We start from the raw sequence: 21050 nt of genomic DNA, 5'->3' as shown, positions 1-21050 counted from the left end.
ATAAACATGTGGGATTACATCAAACTAAAAAGTTTTTTTCACAGCAAAGGAAACCATCAATAAAACAAAAAGGGATCCTACTGAATAGGAAAAGATATTTGCCAATGATATATCTGATAAGTGATTAATATCACAAATCTATAAAAACCTTACTCAACTCAACTCCAAAAAAACCAACAACCCAATTAAAAAATGGGCAGAGCACTTGAGGAGACATTTTTCTAAAAAGGACATACAGAAGGCAAGAAGACATATGAAGAAATGCTCAACCTCACTAACCATCAGAGAAATGCAAATAAAAACCACAATGAGATACCACCTCACCCCAGTCAAAATGGCTATCATCAATAAATCAACAAACCACAAATGCTCGCGGGGATGTGGAGAAAAGGGAACGCTAGTGCACTGTTGGTGGGATTGCAGATTAGCGCAGCCACTATGGAAAACAGTATGGAGGTATCTCAGGAATCTGAAGATAGAACTACCCTATGATCCAGTAATTCCACTCCTAGGCATCTACCCGGAGAAATTCAAGACTCCAATTCAAAAATCTGTATGCACCCTATGTTTATTGCAGCACTTTACACAATAGCCAAGATATGGAAACAACGGAAATGCCCATCGGTCGATGACTGGATTAAGAAGCTGTGGTACATTTATACAATGGAGTACTATGCAGCCATAAAGAAAAAAGAAATCTTATCATTTGCAACAACATGGATGGATCTAGAGAACATTATGTTAAGTGAAATAATTCAGAAAGAGAAAGACAAGTACCATATGATCTCACTTATATGCGGAATCTAAAGAAAAGAATATGTGTATGAACTAATCAGAAACAGTTTTGGGGACACAAAAAACCGAGAGTTGTTAGATGGGCGGGGGGCAGGGGGTTGGGAATGGGGGGAAGGGGGAAGGGATTGGGGGGCGGCTGGTGACCACAGGATGGCCTCAGGGTTTTTTGAGAATTACTTTGGGGAACTTATTCAATAGTGTTTGGGGATTTTGTTGGGTGTCCGATGGACATGTGTCCTGTTTGGGAGACCACCTCAGGGATGCTGTGGATGCCTGGTCATGGCATTGTACACCAGAGACTGGACATTAATGAATGCCAACTATAATTTTATGTGTATAATGTGATGGCTCGGTGTGAGGTCGGGGTGGTGGTGGATGGGGGGATGGGGGTTCACGGTGTGAGTGATGTAACAAGAAAATAAAATAAAATAAAATAAAACTATTAAAAAAAACAGCATGATACTGGCATAAAAATAGACACATAGATCAATGGAACAGAATAGAGAGTCCAGAAATAAATCCATGCCTATATGCCCATTTAATCTACGACAATGGAAGCAAGAATGTACGATGGGGTAAAGACAGTCTGTTCAATAAATGGTGTTGGGAAACCTGGACAGACACATGCAAGAAAATGAAGCTGGACCACCTCCTTACACCATATACAAAAATAAATTCAAAATGGCTTAAAGACTTAAATGTAAGATCTGAAATCATAAAATATCTAGAAGAAAATATAGGAAGAAACTTCACGGACATTACCCGAAGTAAGATTTTAACTGATATATCCCCTCGTGTGAGGGAAGTAAGAGAAAAAATAAACACGTGGGATTACATCAAACTGAAAAGTTTTTTTCACAGCAAAGGAAACCATCAATAAAACAAAAAGTGATCCTACTGAATGGGAAAGAATATTTGCCAATGATATATCTGATAAAGGATTAATATCACAAATCTATAAAAAACTCACTCAACTCAACTCCAAAAAACAAACAACCCAATTAAAAAATGGGCAGAGGAATACTATTCGGCATTAAGGAAAGATGATATAGGAGCATTTGTGACAACATGGATGGATCTCGAGAGAATAATGCTAAGTGAAATAAGTCAGACAGAAAAAGCAGAGAACCCTATGATTTCACTGATATGTGGTATATAAACCAAAAAGAACAAGACAAACAAATGAGAAACAAAAACTCATAGACACAGACAGTAATTTAGTGGTTACCAGAGGGTAATGGGGTGGGGGGTGGGTGATGAGGGTAAAGGGGATCAAATATATGGTGATGGAAGGAGAACTGACTCTGGGTGGTGAACACACAATGGGATTTATAGACGATGTAATACAGAATTGTACACCTGAAATCTATGTAAATTTACTAACAATTGTCACCCCAATAAAATTAATAAAAAAAAAAAAGAATAGGGAATGGATAAAAAGAACATATTCAAAATAAAAGTTAAAGAACATAAAAAAAATGGGCAGAGGACATGAAGAGACATTTTTTCTAAAAAGGACATACAGATGGCAAACATACATATGAAGAAATGCTCAACCTCACTAACCATCAGAGAAATGCAAATAAAAACCACAATGAGATACCACCTCACCCCAGTCAAAATGGCTATCATCAATAAATCAACAAACAACAAATGCTGGCGCGGATGTAGAGAAAAGGGAACGCTTGTGCACTTTTGATGGGATTGCAGATTGGTGCAGCCTCTATGGAAAACAGTATGGAGGTATCTCAGGAATCTGAATATGGAACTACCCTAGGATCCAGTAATTCCACTCCTATGCATCTATCCGGAGAAATCCAAAACTCCAATTCAAAAATCTGTATGCACTCCTATGTTTATTGCAGCACTATACACAATAGCCAAGACATGGAAACACGCGAAATGCCCATCAGTAGATGACTGGATTAAGAAACTTTGGTATATTTATACAATGGAGTATTACGCAGCCCATCAGTAGATGGGCCATCAGTAGATGACTGGATTAAGAAACTTTGGTATATTTATACAATGGAGTATTACGCAGCCATAAAGAAAAAAGAAATCTTACCATTTGCAACAACATGGATGGATCTAGAGAACATTATGTTAAGCGAAATAAGTCAGAAAGAGAAAGAGAAATACCATATGATCTTACTTATATGCGGAAGCTAAAGAAAAGAATAAGTGAATGAACTAATCAGAAACAGTTTTGGGGACAAAGAGGAAAAACTGAGGGTTGTTAGATGGGCAGGGGGGTGGGGATAAGGGGAAAGGTGAGGGGATTAGAAAACCGTCGGTAACCACAAAATGGTCTTAGGTTTTTGAAAAATAATTTGGTGAACATAATCAATAATGTTGTAAATATTTTGTAGGGTATCTGATGGACACGTGTCCCATTTGGGAGACCTCCTCAGGGAAGATGTAGATGCTTGATCAATGTACTGTACACCTGAAACTGAACAATAATGATGCCAACTATAATTTTATATATATAATGTGATGGCTCGGTGCGATGTCAGAGGGATAGTGGATGGGCGGATGGGAGGAGGGGGTCCACAGTGTGAGGGATATAAATGATGAACGTCTAAGTATTACCTTGTCTTGTGCACCTGAAACTAATTTAAAAAAAAAGAAAAAAAAATGGTTACCGTCTCATATTGACCTTCGTTAAATTCCTTATTTACAGGTGCAATCTCAAACCCTTGTGTAATCTATCTCTCACATCAATTTATATGTTAACTTGATATCACAATGCTTATTTATTTACCTTTTTCATTTATTATTCCACCAATGGGATATAAATGACATGAGGGCTGGGAATTTTTCAATATTTTCCACCACTTTTTGTCAAGTGAACAAACTATGTGTTCAATAACTATGTGTCAAAGGAAGAAAAATGTATGGATCTGATGATTAAGAGAGAGTCTAAGTTGGAAATATACAATTGTGATAGAGGTAGTATTTAAATTATGAGAGTGACTAAGCTCATCCAAGGAGAGCATATAAAATGAAAAGAGGAGGGATCTGAGGACAAAACTCGGGAAATATCAACTTTAGGGCCTTGGGCAGAAGAAGAACAAGCAGTTCAAAGAAACTGAGAAAGATAGGTCAGGGATAGGAGGAACATCAGTAAATGTGATGTCACAGAAACCAAGACAGGATGAAATGTAAAGGATGAATGGTCAACAGAATTAAACCCTATTGAAAAATCATGTGAAAACTAACGTTTACAGTATCTACTAGCTTTTGTACTGAGGTAGGGACTGCTGGTGATCTTATCACAGAATTTTCACTAAATTTGGTGGAGGGGGCAAAAACCAAAGTGGAGCAGGTTAAATGGTGAAGGGAGCAGAGAGAAGTGGACATAGTGTAGACAACACTAACGAGAAGGGAGAAAGGCCAAGACATAAAATACATGGAGGAAATTGTTCTAAGGACAGAGGGAACTTGAACAAGTTTGTATATAGGGAAAAAAATATCGAGTAGCGCAGGAAAGCGGGGACAATAAAATGTGTTGAAGCCCAGAGGCTCGGGTATGATGTGTGGCCTATGAATGCAGGAATAGGACGGACTGGGATCTGTAGCATAAAGATAGGATTTATTTTAGCAAGGAAAGCTAAGGGACGTCATGGCTCACTCGCTTGATTTTCTTTTTTTTTTAAATTTATTGGAGTGACAATTGTTAGTGAAATTACATGAGAGGAACTTCAAGGTCATCTGCTTAGAATGAGGAGGGAGGAGTGCAGACAGCTTGAGACTGTATAGAAAGTTTGCTATAGCAACTGAGAGTTGCGGGAGCCGGAGCTGAACCAAAAAGAGATCACCATGCACCCACTCACCCGACTCGTAGGTTAGAAATTCATTCCGCTTGTCTGGGTGTTATCTTTCAAAAGCTCTTGGAAACAAGAGTAGTCTCTGGGCACACTGAAGTCTCCAGCTCAGTCACCCAGTCGGCCTGCCCTGTAGGAGGCGTTGTGCCAAGGAAAGTAGGTCTCGGGCAGAGCCCAGCGCAGTCGCCCAACCTCCCCGCCAAACAGGGGTCGCGCTGCTGAGTCTGGTGTGTCGCAGCATGCGTTGCGGCATAACTCCGAGCCCATATCTGTGACGTGTTACTTAGTCGACCCCGGTAGGGGTTGGTGTGGTAAGTGAATCGGCTTCACTCTTTGCTGGGAGAAGGAGTGGGAGACGAAGGAGGTCGAAGAGGAGGCCAAGACTGGGCAAGGACTGAAGTAGGACTGAGCGAGGAGGTGAGGGGCCGGTTGGGACGTGGCTACCGCTTACAACAGAAGCGGTGGGGGAATCTGCTGACTAGGCCGCGGCAGCCATGGCCTTAGACTTAGGGGATGTCAGGAGTGGTTTCCGCCACATCGAGGTAGTCATGTTCATCAACGAAGAGATGCTCAATAATGGCGGCGGCCCGGACTTCTACTTGACCTTCCGCTCGCGGCCCTGGAACGAAATAGAAGATGAGCTGCGATCCATTATAGCTGACCCTCACTTGCCACAGGCCACCAAGAGGGCCTGTACCTGGAGCGCGCTAGCCTTGAACGTGCGTGTGGTTGCGAGGCAGCTGGAGCAGCAGGCGTACGAGGTCTCGCGGCTGCAGGAGCACATGGGAGAGCGCGAGACGGCTGTCTGGGCTCTGGCTTCCCAGCTGCAGAGGCTACGCGAAGAACGCGATTTGCTGGTCTCCCAGTTGCGTGGAGTGCGGGAAGACCTGCGGCAGGCGCTGAATGACTGCGAATCTGTGCGCCGCCGGCAGCTGGTCCAGGCAGAGAGGTGGTCCCAGGAGGTTGTAACAGAGTCTCGACCCCAGAGGCTCGGGTATGATGTGTGGCCTATGAATGCAGATGAGCGAAACAAGGTGCTAGTTGAAATGAGGCGGCGTAGGAAGGATATGGATTCCCAGAGGCAGGAAGCCCAAATGGCATCGACAACGGGTCTGTTTTATGTGCCAGGATCTACAAGTCCCTGGGCCCAGGTTGCTGAAGCCCCTCTGCCAATGCCATTCCCAATGGCGGTCCCATACCCACCGCCTCCCGCACCCACAATGGTTTCAGGAGGAGCAGTAGCAGGAACCGGAATCCCACCCCAGATGCCTACTGAGGTGATCTACCCACTTGGCATGTGGCCTGCAGTTGGGTCCCAGGAGGAGATGGCTCTGCAGCAGAACCAGAGGATCCAAGGCCAAAGGAAAGGTCCTGTGAGGCCCCACTTCATAAACCTCTCAGGGCACAGCTGGAGCCAAGAAGACCCAAGGAAGCAGCAACCTCGTGGACAGGTGCCCACACCACTAACAGGTAAGAAATCCTTTGAATCCCAGCAAGAGGAGAAACTTACCCCAGACCTCAGGAGGAGGGATCGGGCATGCCTATGGTATAGAGTGTGTTTAATTTTTCCTGGCACTTGGCTTCCGATAAATGCAAGAAAATCTACATATTAAGTGAGGTAGGAAGCCTTGACCCAAAACAAGCTCCTCACTGAATTCAGGGATGTAGAAAAATAATGGACACAAACTTAAAAGAGAAATCAATTTCTGGAGACCCCCTTCTGATCACAAACTGACTTTTATTTACATCATAGAAAATTTGAAAACCCAGCAAACAAAAATTTTCACTATCCTACCATCAAGCAATAAGCATTTTTAACACATTAATATATATATATATATTTCTGCATGTGGATCTCTTTCCCCCAGTTTCATATTATACATGTATGTATATGTGTGTATATAATGCATATTGTTTTGAAGAAAGATGAGATTCTATTGAATATGTTCATTAATCTTTTAAAGGAAAATTTCTCCAATTGCATTTCAGTTCACAGGTGGTAGACTCTGGATGGCTGTTACCCTGGAGAGGCTGACATGATGAAACATTCTCTTTTTCTCCTTTCTATATTCTTCTTAACCTCCTCTCTCCCATAATACCAGATCTTTGGCAGATAATAACCATTTATTTATTTATTTATTTATTTATTTATTTATTTATTTATTTTTGACATTTTAAATTTTTTTATTAAATTTATTGGCGTGACATTGGTTAGTAAAATTATATAGGTTTCAAGTGTACAATTCTATAATACATCATCTATATATTGCATTGTGTGTTCACCACCTAAAGTCAGTTTTCCTTCCATCACCATATGTTTGATGCACTTTACCCTCGTCTCAGAATAACCATGCTTTTAGAACATAAGATGTATATGAGGAACTGCTTTTCCTTGAGAATGCTATTATTATGCTATAAACTGCAGTAGTGTTCATGTGTACTTCTTGATTTGGTTTTTATAACATTCATAGGTGAGGGCTTCTTCTTTGTGTCTCTAAGCTCCAGGAACATTGTATGAAGTTGGAAAAGCTCCAGCTCCCACTGTGTGAATTCTCACAAAATACCCTTCTGGCTCTCAGCAAGCAGCCTTCACCTCAATGAGACCTCAACTGGCTAGAGCTAGAAAAGAATGTGAAAGGATCTGGCACACATCTTGGAACAAGGAAGAGCAGGCAGATTTTTGTTAGAATGTAATGCTTCTGTTGGGGAAAAGGGATTGACAGCATAGTTCAAAGAGGATTTGGAAGATAGTGTTGAATTTTAGATAGTATAGCAATTTTATTGCATGTCATTCATTAATTAAACAGTTATTAATTGTCTAATATGTGTTAGGAACTACAATTATATGTTATTATCTGGTGTACACATTATACCCCAGTTAGGTGAGTTTGATTAGATGACAGGAGAAAGCCTAATTTGAGATGCAGTGTAGACCAGGGGTGTTTACTTTGTTTAGCATATACTGTGGCTTTTGAGTGAACCCAACTGAAATAACGTCAAGATCCACTTCTACAGTTCTGGAGGCAAAGTGAGAGAGACTTTCATGGAAGGACTTGAATAACTGAATAGCTTATCCCATAGGGAAAGTGGCCTCACAATTATGGGAGCAGGACTTTTCTGATACTCTTGCTGATTTCCTCCCTTGAGAGGGACAGCTATCCTGGTCATCTGAAAAACCGCTGGGTGACTGTCTTAAAGAAGGACAGTGCTTGGGAGAGTGTTGGCTATACACTCAAGCCTTCAGCCTCGGCCACTTTCATCTCAAGTCCCTTTCCAGTCAAGAGTGGATGAAGAACAAAATGGATTCCAAGGACAGACATCATGCTAACATCATTGGGACATCATTGGGAGGACTAACTGGATTAAAAATAGAATGGACTGGGACAAGCACTCTTGAGACTGCCCCTTGGCCCCTTGTCTTCCACTTGGTGTGTTGTTTGTTCTCTGGACTCCCCAGAGGCAGGTGAAGCCAAGGGGGTGGGAAATTAGATCAGCCTCCAGTGTGAAAAATATGGCCTAGAGTTTGCCCCGTGAGATCCCAGTTCACCAAGGGTTTTTCTCATTCTAACTAGTAATAAAGTGTGTGCACTTGCTGGCTGTGTCTTCTGTGTAGTGTGCATCTCGGTAGGTGTGCTCAGAGGCAGCGGCTTAAATCTGCATCTTCCCTCCATCCCACTGAGGTGAAAGTGCTATCTCATTCTCTATTGAAGGGCCCCTCTTCTTCCCAAGAGTTACTCAAGAATGGCAGGGGGAGGCTCTGTTGGCCCTTCAATCCATTTCATCATTGTGCCTGCTAGCCTCGCTTTCCAAGTCCACATGATCTTTCAAAGGTGGGCGTGTCTGCTGCTCCTGGGCCTACAGGCACGAAAGGTGAAGTGGTGAGGGGGCTTCTGCCTAGGCTGGGAGACCTAATGCTTGGGGTCCAGCCTCCCTGTGTGCACCAAGAAGCCATTTCCTTGAAGCCCTGTCTCTCTGAGTAGAAATTTCCCTTCTGCGTGTCTGTTCTCCAAAGCACTGTCCCCTTCCTCCTGTGCACAATCCCATCAAGGTGCTCAGGATTCTGGAAAATAGCCAGGCTTAGACAGTCTGCTAACAAGACAAATGTTCCCTGAGGCAAAGTGGGGCGGCTGGCTACAAGCTTGGTATAGGGGCAGGGATGGGGCAGAGTACAGATATGATCTTGCCCCACCAGCTTTCTCTCTTCCCTCAGAGGCCTGATTACTGGGAGGCCTTGATTACTTGGGAGGACACTGAGAAGTAAGGGAACCATCAGGGACATCAAAGCATGGTTTTCTGGACTGGGCGGTTGGTTTTGTGACACTCTTGTGTGTGCTGCTGATAACACCCTGGAATTTGGAAGGATGGGACACAAATGAGATTTGGGAATGTTATAGTACATTTTAATCTGGTGCTTTTCAATGTGTGGTTTCTGGAACAGCAGCATCAGGATCACCTGAGAACTTGTTACAATTGCAAGTTTTCATGCTCCACCCCTGACCTGACTCTGGAAGTCCTGGGGGTTGGGCCTAACAGGTGTTTCTGATGTCCCCTGAAGTTCGAGAAACTTTGTTTATAATCCATAGTGTAATGTGAACAAATCACCCTAGATCTCATTATGGTTAGTTCATTTAGGGTTTCACAACACACTCTGATGTCCACTGGAATGTCTGTAGCTCTCTATGAAAGCAGACCCATCCCTGGGTATAGCTCTTCTACAGCTCAATATGATTACCCAATATTTCAGGGATGACTCTTTTCATAGCAACCTGCATGAATCTTTGGCCTGAATCATTGATGTTGGCTGTCAATTATCCCTTCATTCTGGGTTGGGCACATAGAGGTAAAGGCAGTAAAGTTATTTAAGAACCTGGGCTTTTGAGCCAGACCTGGGTTCACATTCCTGCTTTGCTATTCACCAGCTGTGTGAACTTCAACAAGCCAATGTATTTCTCTGATTCCCCAAAAGTGTTGGCTCCTTTCTCCTACCCTCAGGGTTCTGCTCTGTGATGATTAGGTAATGGGTATAAAGGATACCCTTTGAGTGCCTACTTATACCACTGAGTCCCTCCTGTGTGACACTTTATGGCCATCATCCCATTGATGACTGTCACAGATCTGTAAAGTATAGATATAATAGATACCTCTATTAATAGTTATTTAAGAAGGATATTTTACTCCCATTTTATAGATGTGGCAACTCAATAACTTACCCAAAGTCATTCAGGTGGGAGTTGGTGAAGCCTGGGTTCTAATCCCAATCTGCCTGGCACCAAACTCCATGCCCTTTCTACTGTATCACAGTGCCTCAACCTCTTGCCCTTACCAATTAATAGCAGTTAACAGGGTCTATCAATACCTTGACTGATAGAATTGACTCTGAGTCAAGAGGCAGTCTGGGGGAGAGGGAAATAGGTGGAAAAGGCAAAAGAGTCAGGTTTGGTAGATGTGGAGTGTTGGTGCTAGAAAAGAGGTGTTGGAATAAGAGGATTGTGGACATGACTTCTAGAGGTGTCAGCCAGTGGAAACCAGCAGAAATAGAGGAAATGGAGCAGCATGCTGTGATTGGTACATTCCCTGCCCCACCTCCACAGAGCCCCTTGCCATCAACACTTTCCACTCTCATTCTTCTGGACTGCAGAAGTAGTGGCTCCAATCCAGATCTTTCTTGTGGCGGCCTCTGCAGGCAGCATGTGGAAAACTGTGGGGATGAGAAAAAGCACCTCTCAGGTGTCACAGGAGGCAACAACAGACTGATGGTAAGTGTGCCTCTGCATGCCTTTGGGGGTGAGAAAGCTGTGCATTATGCATGGTAAAGGCCAGGTGATGGGACTAATGAACAATGTAAGATAATTTTTCTTTAACAAAACCTTGTTTCAAATGAGGGGAGAGCCCTGATATCTATAGGTTGGAGGCTTCATCCTCATGGAGCCAGCTCTCATTTATGGACAGAATGCAAGAGAGAGGCAAGGAAATTCAAAACCCACTCTCTTGGGAAATCTTTTCCCTGAGGTCCTGATTATCAAAGTAAACTTGACTCGCCAAACAGAAATATGAAAAGCAATTAGAAACACTCACAATCCCAAACCCTGGACGTGACTGCTGTTCATATTTTAATGGATTTACTTTATACACACACACACACACACACACACACACACACACACACACACATACATATGCATATGTACCAAGACAGGATGAGGTCCATACTATTTTGTAGCCTCCTCAACTGTAGTAGTGGCTCCAATCTGGACTCCTCATGTGGGGGGTGTAGGGACAGGGAGAAGCACTTCTTCGGTGGCAGAGGAGCAGTTATAGATATAGATATATCGATATAGATTTATTTACCAAAACAGAATAATGGTACATATTCCTTTCCAACCTTCGTTTTTCACTTAACAGTAAGACACGAGCATAGTCTCATATTCGTGTCATTTGAGGATTTTAAATGGCCATGTAACATTCTGTCATGTCAATGTTTCAATTTACTTAACTAGTTCTATTTTATTGGGCATTTAGATTGTTTTCAAATTTTTGTTTTCACTCTCAGCATTATGTTAATGTGCAGTTTTCTGTACCATAGCCAAGAATAAATATGATCATTTAAAATATCTTAACCAGTTTGAAGGATATCTTGTTTTAATTTATATTTCTTTGCTTACTAGGAATGTGGAATATTTTTTCAAGGTATTTATCCATCTGGTTTTCTTCTGTCATGATTTAGCTATTCATGTCCTTATTGAAGTTTACTCACGGAATACTCATCTTGTTTTGTATTTGATAGTAAGGATATTAACCAAACCCTTTGTTATTCATAAGATTGCAAGTATTTTCCCTTGTTTGTACTTTATCTTTAATTTTGTGTCTGGTAGCATTTTGATGGTCAAAAGTATTAAGTTTTTATATATTGAGGTTTTTCATCTTCCACTGTCATTTTTTCTTTTTCTTTTATTAATAATGAAAGGACTTTTTTTTTTGTTTTGTTTTGTTTTATTTTGTTTTTTGTGTTTTTTTTAATTAATTTTATTGGGGTGACAATTGTTAGTAAATTTACATAGATTTCAGGTGTACAATTCTGTATTACATCATCTATAAATCCCATTGTGTGTTCACCACCCAGAGTCAGTTCTCCTTCCATCACCATATATTTGATCCCCTTTACCCTCATCACCCACCCCCCACCCCCTTACCCTCTGGTAACCACTAAATTATTGTCTGTGTCTATGAGTTTTTGTTTCTCATTTGTTTGTCTTCTTCTTTTTGGTTTATATACCACATATCAGTGAAATCATAGGGTTCTCTGCTTTTTCTGTCTGACTTATTCCACTTAGCATTATTCTCTCGAGATCCATCCATGTTGTCACAAATGCTCCTATATCATCTTTCCTTAAAGCCGAATAGTATTCCATTGTGTATATATACCACAACTTCTTTATCCATTCATCTATCAAAGGACATTTTGGTTGTTTCAAAAGGACTTTGTTTTGAGATAAGATATATAACCATTTATATTTGATTCTATATTTCATATAGTTTAAAAAATTTGAACTTTTTAATCATCCCTGAGTTTATTTTGGTACTTATTGTGACATAGGTATCTCAATGTATTTTCCCCCAAAATAGTTAACCTTGTATCTCAGCGTAACTTTTTTTTAAATTAAAATTTATAGGGGTGACAATTGTTAGTAAAGTTACATAGACTTCAGGTGTACAATTCTGTATTACATCATCTATAAATCCCATTGTGTGTTCACCACCCAGAGTCAGTTCTCCTTCCATCACCATATATTTGATCCCCCTTACCCTCATCTCCCACCCTCCACCCCCTTACCCTCTGGTAACCACTAAACTATTGTCTGTGTCTATGAGTTTCTGTTTCTCACTTGTTGTCTTGTTCTTTTGTTGTTTTTGTTTCATATACCACATATCAGTAAAATCATATGGTTCTCTGCTTTTTCTGTCTGACTTATTTTGTTTAGCATTATGATCTCAAGATCCATCCATGTTGTCACAAATGGTCATATTTCATCTTTTCTTACCACCGAATAGTATTCCATTATGTATATATACCACAACTTCTTTACCCATTCATCTATTGAAGGACATTTTGGTTCTTTCCATGTCTTGGCCACCGTAAAGAAAGCTGCAATGAACATTGGAACACACGTCTTTATGGATAAATGTTTTCACATTTTTGGGTAGATACCCAGGAGAGGGATTGCTGGGTCATACGGTAAGTCTATTCTTAATTTTTTGAGGAACCTCCACACTGCCTTCCATAGCAGCTGCACCAGTCTGCATTCCCACCAACGGTGTATGAGGGTTCCTTTTTCTCCACAGCCTCTCCAACACTTGTTACTATTTGTCTTGTTGATGATAGCCATTGTAACTGGGGTGAGGCGATATCTCATTGTGTTTTTTATTTGCATTTCTTTGATGATTAGTGATGTTGAGCATTTTTTCATATGTCTATTTTCCATTTGTATGTCCTCTTTGGAGAAATGTCTCTTCAGGTCCTCTGCCCATTTTTCAATTGGGTTGTTTGCTTTTTTTGTTGTTGAGTTGCATGAGTTCCTTGTATATTTTAGATATTAGCCCCTTATCGGAGGCACTGTTTGCAAAAATCTTCTCCCATTGAGTCGGTTACTTCTTTATTTTGTTGATGGTTTCTTTTGCTGTGCAGAAGCTTTTAAGTTTGATATAGTCCCAGTCATTTATTTTAGCTTTTATTTCCCTTGCCTATGGAGTCAAATTCATAAAATGCTCTTTAAATCCAAGGTCCATAAGGTTAGTACGTATGTTTTCTTCTATGCAGTTTCAGCATAAATTTTCAATGTCCTATTCCCCGCCATTGATCTGAAAAGAGCATCTTTATCAAATATCAAATACACAACTGTGTGTGGTGTGTGTGTGTGTGTGTGTGTGTGTGTGTGTGTGTCTTGTCCGTTAAACTTTTGGTCTATTCTTATATCCACCTAACATTTGATTCTGGCTTTGTAGCACATTTTATTTTTTTTTTAATTATTTATTTATTAGTTTCAGGTGTACAAAACAAGGTAATACTTAGACGTTCATCATTTATATCCCTCATACTGTGAACCCCCCTCCCCCCATCCACTATCCCTCCGACCTCACACTGAACCATCACATTATATATATCAAATTATAGTTGGCATTCATTAATGTTTAGCTTCTGGTGTACAATGCCATGATCAGGTATCCACAGTATCCCTGAGGTGGTCTCCCAAATGGGACGCATGTCCATCGGATACCCAACAAAATCTTTACAACATTATAGAGTACCTTCCCCAAATTAATTTTCAAAAAAACCCTGAGGCCATCTTGTGGTTACCAGCTGCTTCCAAATCCCTTCACCTTTCCCCTTATCCCCAACCCCCTCCCACACACCCATCTAACCACTCTCGGTTTTTTCTCTGCGTCCCCAAAACTGTCTCTGATTAGTTAATTCACATAGTCTTTTCTTTAGATTCCATATATAAGTGAGATCATATGGTACTTGTCTTTCTCTTTCTGACTTATTTCACTTAACATAATGTTCTCTAGATCCATCCATGTTGCTGCAAATGATAAGATTTCTTTCTTCTTTATGGCTGCGTAATACTCCATTGTATAAATGTACTACAGCTTCTTAATCCAGTCATCTACCGATGGGCATTTCGGTTGTTTCCATATCTTGGCTATTGTGTAAAGTGCTGCAATAAACATAGGAGTGCATACAGATTTTTGAATTGGAGTTTTGGATTTCTCCGGGTAGATTGTAGCACATTTTAATAAATGCAGTACAAGATATCACTTATTATTCATCTTTTTCTAAACTTTCCTGTCATCACCTGTTTATTCTCTCAGTTAAAGCTTTATAATTTAACTCTATTCTTTAGAGTCCCGAATGTCCTTCCTTCAACTTGATTCTGTGAGACTTACTCTAGAACTTCATAATTCATTCCTCTTTTTAAAAACTAGGTTGAGTTGATTTCTTCTCCTTAAGATTTTATCTCAGCCCTATTCTTGCTCTTCACTTCCTCCTTCCGTGATCTTGTCTAAACATTTGACTGTCATCTTTAGGATAAAGATCCCAATCTATATCACTAAAAGCTCTAGTTTATTGTTTACTATGTATTTGGTGGCATTATGTTATTTAATTATCTTTAAAACACTACAAGGTGGGTAGTAGTATCATCTCCAATTTACAGATATATGAACCTAGGCTTAGAGAGGTTAACAACTTGTCTAAACTCACATTGCTACTGTATAGTAAGATCCAGGATTCAAGTTCTGTTCTGACACACCTGCCATGCTATACTATATAGCATTTAAAAGAAGGAAAAATAAATACTAAAAATTCTGTCTGCTTTAAAGTTGAAAATTATAGCAATAGTGATAAAGACTTCCGTTTTGGAATTGAAACTGACACCAGAACCAATATGTCATCGTAAAGGGAGGCTGTAGTGGCAGAGTGCTTAAAGACAACATCTCCAACTGCTGGGCTCTGAATCCCAGATGCATTCGGTGGGTTAATAGCACTCTCCACATACAGCACTCTCTACAGTGCCTGGCACACATCGATTCTAAGATGTACATTTTTTTTCACATTTTAACACCTTTGAAACCTGCAGGGCTCTCATAACCACTGTTTAATTGGCAGTATTTATCTTACAATTCATGGCATCTGAGATTTAATGAAATAAGGTATTAAGTGCTTGATAACAGTTTAGCTCTCTAACACACGATGACTACTCATCCATTCAGCAAATATTTATTCAGTGTGAACTATGTGTCAGGCACTGTTCTAGGGACTGGAACAGAGTAGTAAACACAGCAAAAATTCCTGCTCTCATGAAGTTTACCTTCTAGTGGGAGACATACATGAAACAGGTTAAGTAAAATATACAGTGTGTCAGATAGGTGATAAGAAATGAAACAGAGCAAGGGTAATGGACAGTGGTGGGGGCAGTGAGTGCAATTTCAAATAGAGTGGTCAGGGAATGCTTCACTGACTGGGTGACATTTGAAAAGAGAAGTGAATGGAATGAGAGAGTGAGCCACGATTGTTGCAGGAAGATCTTTCCAGGTAGAAGACAGGGCAAGTTCAAGGGCCTTAAAATGAGAGCACCCTCAGGATCGTTGTGGGGTAGATAGAGGGCCAGTATGGCTGGAGTGGCGTGAGTATAGCAGAGCAGTAGATGAGGTGGGGAGGGGAACGCTGCAGATTAGGGCTAGACATTTGAAGTTTGTGGGTAAGGATTCTTTGAAATCCTTTCAAAAAGGCTTTAGATCTGAATAGGAACTGCGTATTGGGGCACAGAACCACCTAGCAAGAACTGCTGAGTGTCATGGCTATACTGCACTTAAAACAGGGGATGGCTCAGGGTAGGGATGGTATTAATTTAGGGAAAGTGAAGAAACAGTTCCATTTAGTCTCTTAAACACATTAATGCAGTCAAAATGATTCATGGTGCAGAACAGTTTGAGGGCAGAATGATAATAATACGTGATCAGAATAACTAAATGAGAATACTCTGAAAAAAGTGACATTCAGGGCTTAAACATCACTGATGAGGTACAGCACAAACTGGCCTTGGTTTGATCTTTCAAAAGGCATGCTGCCACAGCATCTGTCCACCCCTCAAGTGGGCTGGACAAAACTCCTGTTATTTTAAGAACATTGAAGAACATTTGCAGAGTGATTATATACAGAAGAGTACAGAAATCAGACTTCTGTAACCACTTAATGTAAGGCGTTATCTTTTTAAAAAATTCTTTCATAGAAACCAGGATGCATAGTGGTTAAGAGCATAGTCTTTAAAGGCAGACAGAACTAGGTTCAAATGTCAGTGTTGTCACTTACTCCCTTGTGACTCTGGCTCAGTAACCAATTCAAGCCTCAATTACTTCATCTGTAAACTGGGAATGATACTGCCCAAACTCAGTTGCTATGATTAAATGAAATAATTTAGGTAAAATTTATAGCACTGTAACTGCTCGATAAAACTACAGCTGCTTTTTCCTACTAAAAATGCATTGTATGCCAAGATTCCTCCTGTTCATTATGCATAGCTCTTGAAACAAAGGGACTCAAATTTACAGTCATCGAAATACAGATAGTAAAGAAGTCATTGGGATGTAACATACAGTACAGGGAATGTAGTCAATAATATTGTGATAGAATGGTATGGTGTCAGATGGTTACTGGACTTATCATAGTGATCACTTCTTTAGGTATATAAATGTTGAATAACTATTGTGTACACCTGAAACTAATATAATATTGTATGCTAACTATATTTTAATAAAAATCTTTTAAAATACAGATAGTAAAAGTGAAGAGAAAATAAAACATTTCTTCAGGATTCTAAAGGTAGTTCTAGCATTCAGAGTATACACTGAACTTAAAAAAGTGAATCACCAAAATGACTTTTTAGATACACAGTAACCCTTTCAGCAACATAAAGAACCACTCCTCTTGCTATCAGTAATCTTAAAGTGCTTCATTCAGAAGCCCTGTGAAGTGCAGAGTTGTGAAGTATATTCAATGAATTAGCTGAGACAATAAAAATAGGTTATATTGTGAACCCCCTCCTCAGTCCCACAAATGCAAGGTAAGGCCATTTTCCCCCCTTAACTTAAAGCCATTAAATGTCTAACAATCAGAATATGAAATCCTAGTACTCAGAAACTATAGAGAGATCCACTGTTTAATTCCTTCTGCCACCAAAAATTCCCCCCTATGTAAAATGGACTGTTGTCATTTAATCCAATCATATAACAATTGAGCATCAGACTTTGTAAGGAATCTGATGGAATTTTCAGAAAATGGATAGCTCCTCCTGTGCCCTGCAATATTGCTGAGGTGTATCTTGCTCAGAATGACATGAACTTCAGTGAGTACAGTTCATTAATGCAGACAGACAGATGTATACTAAAAGTACATTTATTAAGAAGCTCTTACATTTGTTAGATTTCCATATTTTATTCACAATGTTTTCTTGGAATTTTCATGAACAGATAGGCCCCCCACATATTTGAAGTGTCTGAACTAATGGTTTTAATGCCTTCATAACACACTTGGTTACTTTGCAGACCTATGAGATCATACGATTCCTATTGACAATTCAAGAGACTAGAATTTGAGGAACTCAGATTATACAAATCAACCCAAGCTCTTAAGGCTGAGCACATGGAATAAAAATGAAGTTACCCATGGTGATATGGATTGTATGATCTTTATTACTTTTAATCCATTGATCTAAAAATCACACATATCAGATCAAATAGGAGTACCACAGTATGCTTCATTTTGCAGGTATTACTTAGTTCATTAAATTGATATATGCAAAACTTTAGTTAGCAGCAAGCATCAGTTCTTTCAAAGCTTAGGTAAAAAACAATTGTTTTCATTCATGAGCTCAAAGTCCTACTGTCTGATCCACTGTTGTACTAACACAAAAATGAATTCAGTGGGCAAAGCTAACTGAACACTCAGTTCATAGATTTGGGGCTTCCTGTGTTTTATTGGAGTTGAAGCAGTGTTTGTTTTAACCCTCTGTTAGAATTTTGTATTTTAATCTTAATTCTCAAAGAAGATTAAGCACACATTTGCTAATTATCTAAGATAATGCCATGATACCTAATGAAGAATTAGTGATATTAGTCTCATATTTAAAAGGTAGAAGACTTTTAAATGAATCTGTAATTTTTAATGTATCTCAATTTCTAATTTATATACTTAGCAAGATCACAACTGATATAAATAATCTAGCTTCTAGACAATCATCTCAAAAATATTTATTGAAATGAAGCCACTGTTCTTTATGGTGCCATCATTTTGACCAAATAATAAACAAGCAATTGTTTTCACAGGAGAACATTTAAAAAGAAAACATTTTTTATACACTTAGGAAATAGAGGATAACTTGAATCTGCAAGTCAGAACTAGAGTGTTCTAAGGGAGAAGTAATTGAGCAACCTGACTTTCTACTCGTTTGGAATATGTGCTTTTGAGATGCATATATAGGTAAAATGGTTGATAAATTTTCTTGCTTTTTAACAAAATGTTCTAGTTCCAGTTATTGGCAAATACTTCTGGCATCAGTTGATGGCAACAATACAGCGGTGAACATCTGCATTGTACTGAGAGGTAGATGGGGACTTGATCCTTGCATTTAATAACAAACTAACTTCGCTTAAGATTTAAGCTTAATTTTTTAATCCTATGGAACATTTTTGAAGTGAAGGTAGATCTTTGGAAACTTTTGTTTTTAGTTATATGGGGATAAAATTGCTTGATATGATTAACGTCTGCTTTATGCTAATAACAGGTGTACAAAGCAGCCATTTGACCCTAGAGAAATACAACACTGTACTGCCAAATCAAAAGGCAATTCAACAGCCTAGCCAACCAATCAGATACTGGGATGAGTGGTCTCTAGTACCTTACTCCAAAAGCCAAAGCCACTAGACTAGAGGTCTCTACCAGGATATGTCTATATCGAGATCAACACAAATAATCATAGTCCAGTTTTGGCTAGGCAGCCATCTGACAGATGACACTTCAGGGCCCACTAGAAGCTTTGAGAAGAAAGAAATCAATACTTAAAAATATCAATTAGAACTTATTCATATAGGGAATGGGAGAGTGCAGGAGGTACACAAAGTATAGAAGTTTTGTTTTTTAATGGAGGATGAATTAACTTTCTGAATAAGTTAAGGCTCTGGGGGGGGGGGAAACACATTGTAAATCATAACCCTAAAAAACCATAATCTACCTACTCTATATCAATACCTTTTTAAAAAGCTGAAGATCTTACTTCATCCTGTCAAGTCTGAGATAATAAAAATATTCCAAACTCCAGAAGGAAAAAAAACATAAATCCTTGTTAAGATATAGTAGCCACTAACAGTAATAAAGAAAACAGCCAGACTTTTGCTATTAAACACAGTATCATGAAGCCATTTCTTTCCTTATTTTTTTAACTAACAGAAAAACACAGATTTAAATAATCCTGATCAGGAAGTTAGGAAAGTAAGTCTTATTATGAACCAAATTTTATGTTTGCCTCCATAACAGCTTTAATTTTGCAAATATCAAACAAAGTAGCAAAATACAAGTAATTGCAACATAAAATTATACTTCAAGTAGAAATAATTGGATCCAAAGGCTTAAAATTATTACTAAAAAAACATATTGTAAACCACAATTTTTTTTCAATTACACTTTAACAAAGGAAGGAAAATAGAAAAACAAAAGAAACTGGTCCTAATACATTTTTTTCTTAAGTAAGTACTACTTATGCCCAAGTTAGCTAGCAATTCACTGAGGTTATTTTGCATATCAAACAATCGATTATGCAGCATTTCCTGGCTTTTAGCCTCTGGAAACCTGATGGCAAATAACAAGAAGCACTAAATTTAATTGACTACACAGACTGATATCCAGTACGACTTTTCCTTCTTCCAATCATATAAGACATAAAGACAACAATTATAAGGAAGCCCAACGCCACACCCACTGCAACAGGAATAAGAAAGTTGAGGTCAGAGTCACCAGAACATTCTTCAGCTGTTAGAAAAGAACAAACAGAAAGCAAGGAAAGAAAATTAGTAAGGAATGCAATTAAGCAGAAACAAGCAACAAGAAACAAGCATTTTGAAAGTGTACATAGGTTAGTCTTTTAGAGCATTACCCAGATTTTCTTATTTTATCTATATCCACCCAAATATTTCTAAGCAACTGATCCTCTTACAGCTCTCATTATCACTTCATCTCAAATCACACCAATTCCTCAGTACAAAAAGCAGAAGTTAAGGGAAGAAGGGGAAAAGGTCCAAAACACAGAATTGTGCTTACCTAATATGGGTATTTTTTTATGTTTAAATGTCACTGGGGGAAAGAACTATCATCTACACTTAAGACCATTGCCTGCATATTTCCACACTCCCTTTTTCCCTTGCCACAACTACCATTAAAATACAAATAAGAATTCTGCATGAGTAATAAACTTTAAGTTGATTGAAAAGAACTTAAGATCAAGAAAATGCAGTATAATTTTTTCACACAGGCAATAGGTTAACCATTGGGTTATACATAATTATTTTTAGCTGAGTGGTAGCCTGGAAGAATAATAGCAGAATCCAATACATTGCAGTCCATTCCACTGGAGCACCAGGAAGGCAATGTGTGCAACATTGATTTTTAACTCTGGATTCAGACAGAACTGAGTTTGCATCTTGACTCCATCAGTTACTAGCTAACGGACCTTGGTCATTATTTAAACTGGGCTTCACTTTCCCCACCTGTAAAAGGGGGATAATAATATCTATATTTTAATGTACTTGAGGATAAAATGCAATTGTATTTCTAAAGCATCTGATACACATCAGATGCTCAACAAGTGTTCATTGTCTTCT

General features: G+C 39.2%; 1 protein-coding gene across 2 annotated transcripts in view; it reads right to left on the bottom strand.

The window, feature by feature from the left end:
* Positions 1-17558: 17558 nt before the first annotated feature.
* LAMP2 (lysosomal associated membrane protein 2) overlaps positions 17559-21050 on the bottom strand; it is a 41301-nt gene continuing 37809 nt past the window's right edge. For both annotated transcript variants that reach the window (XM_081042930.1, XM_081042932.1), the window contains one exon: positions 17559-20202. In XM_081042930.1, the coding sequence (XP_080899056.1) occupies positions 20060-20202 (143 nt within the window). In that variant the 3' untranslated portion in view covers positions 17559-20059. The remainder of the gene's footprint in view (positions 20203-21050) is intronic.

Source organism: Rhinolophus hipposideros (genome assembly GCF_964194185.1).
Source record: "Rhinolophus hipposideros genome assembly, chromosome: X".
In the NCBI taxonomy this organism is placed as follows: Eukaryota; Metazoa; Chordata; class Mammalia; order Chiroptera; family Rhinolophidae; genus Rhinolophus; species Rhinolophus hipposideros.
The sequence above is the reverse complement of the archived record's forward strand: the minus strand, read 5'-3'. Positions and strand labels throughout refer to the sequence as shown.